Source organism: Atta colombica, unplaced genomic scaffold, assembly GCF_001594045.1.
Source record: "Atta colombica isolate Treedump-2 unplaced genomic scaffold, Acol1.0 scaffold32, whole genome shotgun sequence".
In the NCBI taxonomy this organism is placed as follows: domain Eukaryota; kingdom Metazoa; phylum Arthropoda; class Insecta; order Hymenoptera; family Formicidae; genus Atta; species Atta colombica.
The window spans coordinates 1192905-1198393 of record NW_017259426.1 but is presented as its reverse complement, the minus strand read 5'-3'; the positions used below and the strand labels follow the sequence as shown (position 1 = coordinate 1198393).

The window sequence follows — 5489 nt, the reverse complement described above, 5'->3', positions numbered from 1 at the left end:
TATATGTATATATATATATAAAATGATTATTTTTATCATGCTAAAGATAAATTTAATATATTGTAGTTTTCTCTTTTGATTGAATTCAAATGTATTTTTTTTTAAATATTTTAAGAAAATACATTTGAGTCCAGTATTCATAGTTCATTTTTATTTTAAGGCCATCTTAAGTTTGATTCATGATATCTAAAATTTATATTTAATAATTTTAAATATAAGAATCGACTAAAAATACCGGCCTTTTCCTTTGTATCAAATAACATTTTTAAGTAATACATTATAAAATTAGTAATACATTATCTATGTATAATACTGTTATATACTTTTAATTTTGTATTTAAAGTATACAAAATTATTTTTTTCTTATATTTTATTTTAGAGAAGTGTCATTTTTTGAATATTTAATATTTAACTGGCATATTTAAATTCCATTTAGTACTGGTACCATCTCACAGTAACCAATTTATAGTCTATCTCACTCATAATGTACGTAATCGCGTTATTGGTAAAGTAATTAAATAGTGGCGGTAATCTATCGTAGTTATTATTGTACATGATTTACAGTTCTAATCATGACTGCTTGCATACGAGAAGTATCGGTTTACATGATTAACAATATCAATCACATGATTAAAAAGGAATATAATTTCATATTTCAATTTGTTGCGTCACGTAAGATTTGCAAGATGGAAGTCGTTGATTAACACATTCGTGCGATATATCGAAATTAAAGTTATCAGATTCTCAGTCGTGAGAAAGTCTCTCAAAAGTGAGTCGCATCTCACGATAACTTCAAGGTTGTCGGCAAATTATTCCATATGCCCAACGGCTATCGCTGTGACAAGACATGGAAATGTTTGTTTTTGGCAAAGAATCACCTTTGATAAATTGAACGGATATCGAACATTAACATTATAGGTCACAGTGTAAATTACAAAGTGAAGACAAAACAACACGTACTTGCCGCTCTTCAGGATTAAGAAGAATCGTAAACATAATTGCATTAATATAAATTATCTTGGTTATAATAAATCAATATAAATGAATTTCATAAGAACATAAATACTTATAAAAGTACAATATAATTAACCTGAGAACAATCACCTGGAGTGTTTTTTACATTCTAATGTAGAAAAAATAATAGTTTCCTTTATAACAGTAATTTTATTATATACTGCAAAAATTAAATATTCTTATTGTTTAACAAATAATCTTTTAATTTTTCTATTGCTCTGCTACGGTGAGAAATCTTGTTCTTTTCTTCTTTTGGCAGTTCCGCATAAGTCTTGTCATAATCTAGCGGTTGAAAACAAGGGTCCCAGCCGAAATCCCTGGAACCTCGCGGACTTACAATGGTGCCTTGAGTTCGACCTTGAAATAGATGAACTTCAGAGTCTTCTCCAGAACAATAACCGAATGTGCAAACCGCTTCCGCCGATTTGTCCTCAAATCCGTAGAGCATCCTATGAAGACCTTCAGGTCCCAGTTTTTCGAGGAACCACTTAATATAAGGTCCCGGAAGACCTTTCAGTGCGTTGAAGCAGAGACATGTATCTTCGATGATAACTGGGCCTTTCATTAGGTTTGCTGCGGCCCGACATTTGTCTCGACATATATCGTCTATTTCGCCCTGATATTCAGGCAAATCGATTTTCTTACTCGTTATCTGTTGAGAAATGTTTTTTCCCAAAATAGCGATGAATTCTTCCAGCTTTTTCGCGTTGCCCGTCACGAATACTATGGGTAGCGACATTCTACAACACAAAAGATACGTTAAGAGTATAGTGTATATTATTTTAACTTTTAAAAATTTTTTTAGTCAATGTTACATTAGAAAAATCTTTTCTCTAGGATTAACTTGTTCTCCGAATGATAGCATAATTGATAGCATAATTGATAGAAATCAATATCCTATCAAATTCTATATAAAAAATAGTTCGAATTTGATTGATAATTAAGTTTGAATATGATTTTTTTTATCTGTAATATAAAACTCGGTGAATTATTACAAAATAATATAATTTAAAAAATATATATTCTCATTGCAGATTTTCCGGTTTATATATAATCCGTTTAATATAATTCAAATGTTTTAAATTATAAAGAATGTAACTTAATTAATGTTTTAATTCAACTATTCTTTACAGAATTTGATAAAAAATAAAATATTTTATATTGAATTTTTAACTTCTAAATTAGAAATATTTCTGGCGAAAATATTTTTTAGAATTTTTCATAAATTTTCAAGTTTTTGAATTTTTCAAAACTTTTATAATTTATATAATTTTATAATTTTTTAAAGAATTTCTTAAATTTTTTAATACGAACTGGAACATTTTAGAAATGTTGAGAATGCTTATAACCCAGAAAACAATGTTTTTAAAACGTTTTTTAAATATTTATTTAATGTAAAAATATTTAAAAAATATTGTTTTAATATTGTGTGCTGATTGGGAAATATTGACTGGATTAACATCTTTTTAAAAATAAATTTGTCTGGATTTACATCTTAAGAATTTTTTATATATTTCAATTTTGAAATATTCTCAGATTTTTTTATTCTATAATTTCCGAAAAAACTTATAGAATCTGAAAACATTTTAAATATCTTTCAGAAATATTTATCAGAAATCTTTATAAATTTAAAATATAAAAAATTTTTTTAAATGTTATAATATAAAAATTTTTTTGTCAAAAATTAATCATAGATTTAATCAAATTATGTTAGAATAAGATTCTCATTTTATTATTTGTTACATAATTTTTTCTCCTGATCTCGCGCGTTTTGTTTACAGCTTTCAAATTGGCGCTCGCAGTGAATTTATTCAGTGCAGTTCGATGCAGAAGTACATACATATGTACTTTGACATATTTGACATGTTGAATTTCTATCATTACGAATTGTTTTCAAAATAATATGAACGTCATGCAAACTATTTCTATCAGGCATACTTCTGATATTAGAAACAAGCTTATTACCTTTTTAATTGAAGTATTTTTACGTTAAAATCTGTAATCGCTTGTAACCAACAAAACCACTGTAGTCGATGCGTTCAACGTTGTTTTTTCAATCAAGCTGGCCAACTTCACTCGGATGAATCGTAAAAAGCACATCATCCTTGTTCACTAGGCCAAACAGGAAATAACCATTATTTATGGAAAACAATATAAATATAACATAATTTCACTTTTAAAATGTACAATTACTTTCAATTATTTTATCATATCAAAATATAAATATTGGCATTTTTTCTCTCATCTGCATACAGCGCTTCGATAAGCTTAACATCACTTGATATACAACACGCCATTCTTGTTATTTCCGAATGACCGTGATTAGTGGCGACAGTGGCGGCTGGCCTGGCTGCTACTGCTTCTTATAGTGTGGCTGGAGTAATGGAGTAGTGTCAGTAGTATAGACTATAGCAGTATATGTCGTTGCGTTGTCCAAAAATGCCGAGTCAAGAAGTTGTGACAACAAAGGTTGTGGTCCATCCACTAGTATTATTAAGCGTGGTGGATCACTTTAATCGCATGGGAAAAATCGGAAACCAAAAAAGAGTGGTCGGTGTACTCCTGGGTTGCTGGAGAGCCAAGGGAATCTTGGACGTGTCGAACAGCTTTGCAGGTTAGGATGTGTAAACATGCTACGATGATTTCTTAATTCGTATTTGAAGTCAAGCTATTCAATTATGCTTTCATTATTGCGTCTAAAGATACAAAAAATAAATTTATCTTTAAAGTTAATTGCGATAAAGAGATAAACTAGATAAACTTGTGTTTCAGTACCCTTTGATGAAGATGACAAGGACAAAAGTGTATGGTTTCTTGATCATGATTACCTTGAAAATATGTATGGAATGTTCAAGAAGGTTAATGGTAAAGATCTATGTATAGTTCGTGCAAATCCTGTAGGTTTTACTTGGAGTAAAAGTTCTGATTACGATATTTTATGTTAATTCTTAGCTCGTGAGAAGGTAGTTGGCTGGTATCACACTGGGCCTAAGCTACATCAAAATGATGTTGCCATCAACGAACTCATAAGAAGATATTGTCCTAATTCGGTTTTGGTGATTATCGATGCTAAACCAAAAGATCTTGGACTTCCTACCGAAGCGTATCAAGCAGTTGAAGAAGTACATGATGTACGTTTATATATATATATATATATTATCTGCTATTTGTTAAAAAAATGAACATGTAATGAGAATTTTATTTATAGGATGGTTCTCCTACCTCCAAAACTTTCGAGCATATTCCAAGCGAAATTGGAGCTGAAGAAGCAGAAGAGGTAGGAGTGGAACATTTATTGCGAGATATCAAAGATACTACAGTTGGTACTCTCAGCCAAAGAATCACAAATCAATTACTTGGCTTGAAAGGACTTCACGAACAAATTCGGGAAATTAGAGATTATCTGCTTCAGGTATACATTTTTATCTTTGATAGAAATTAAGGTATCTTTTTATGCTGATATTCGATGCTCATTTTTAGCATCAAAGCAGATCACGTGATAAAAATTGACGAATATCAAATGCCGATTTCGATCACGATCTATTTTTGATGCTAAAAGCATCAAGCGTAGTATTATGAAAAGGCACTTTTATTTTTTTATATTAATATTGTCAAAAGGTTTATTCAAATAATTGTTTTCTAGGTTGGCAATGGAAAATTACCTATAAATCATCAAATTGTTTATCAGCTTCAAGATATCTTTAATTTATTACCAGATATGACTCAAAGTAGCTTCGTCGATTCGTTATATGTAAAGACAAATGATCAGATGTTGGTTGTATATCTAGCAGCATTAGTTAGGTCTATAGTTGCATTGCACAATTTAATTAATAATAAGCTAACCAATCGTGACGCTGAGAAAAAAGAAACAGATGGAAAGAAAGATACCAAGAAGGAAGAAAAGAAAGAAGAGGAGAAGAAAGGTGAGGAAAAGGCGAAAGCTAAAAGCCAGTGATCAGGGAATTTCTGAGCTTGCTCAGTTGAGACTGTTAAAGTTGAGGACAATTAATGACTTTGTGTGTAATAGTCAAGTCTGTTCACTATTTGTACAGAATGATATCCCACTTACAAAAAAAATAAAAAATTTAAATATGTATTAGAAACAGCAAATTGATTTCTGAATTGTTCTGATATAATTTTGTAAGTTTTTAATATATTATATTAGGCGCAAGAGAAAAAATAATAACTCAACACTTCTGTATTTTGAATGTAATGAATGATGTAGTAAATATATTGAAAAATTTAGGATTAAGACATTTTTACAAAATATTGTAATCTTTACAATATTTTCAGTGTTTTAATTAACAATCCGTTAATATAAACGATAATATTCTATACGAAGTAATTATTTATTTTCTTTCAATTTCATCCATTAATCAACAAGCAACAAGCAGTCGATGTGTTTTTTTAAATTGCCTTAAGCATATCGCTTAAAATTTCAATTAAATGTATGATAGATATGAATTATGTATTTT

The 5489-nt window shown here is 29.3% G+C and overlaps 2 protein-coding genes across 2 annotated transcripts; one reads left to right on the top strand and one right to left on the bottom strand.

Annotated features, from left to right (window-relative positions):
* Positions 1–1183: 1183 nt before the first annotated feature.
* LOC108690398 (inosine triphosphate pyrophosphatase) lies at positions 1184–3056 on the bottom strand. The gene is made up of 2 exons (XM_018197660.1): positions 2980–3056; positions 1184–1754 (listed from the first exon to the last, which is right to left on the bottom strand). The coding sequence occupies exon 2, from the start codon at positions 1751–1753 to the stop codon at positions 1184–1186; it is 570 nt and encodes a 189-aa protein (XP_018053149.1). The 5' UTR covers position 1754; positions 2980–3056.
* A 293-nt stretch (positions 3057–3349) lies between these two features.
* Positions 3350–5110, top strand: LOC108690365 (26S proteasome non-ATPase regulatory subunit 7). The gene is made up of 5 exons (XM_018197614.1): positions 3350–3628; positions 3787–3879; positions 3967–4145; positions 4223–4426; positions 4658–5110. The coding sequence occupies exons 1-5, from the start codon at positions 3433–3435 to the stop codon at positions 4967–4969; spliced, it is 984 nt and encodes a 327-aa protein (XP_018053103.1). The 5' UTR covers positions 3350–3432; the 3' UTR covers positions 4970–5110.
* Positions 5111–5489: the final 379 nt, after the last annotated feature.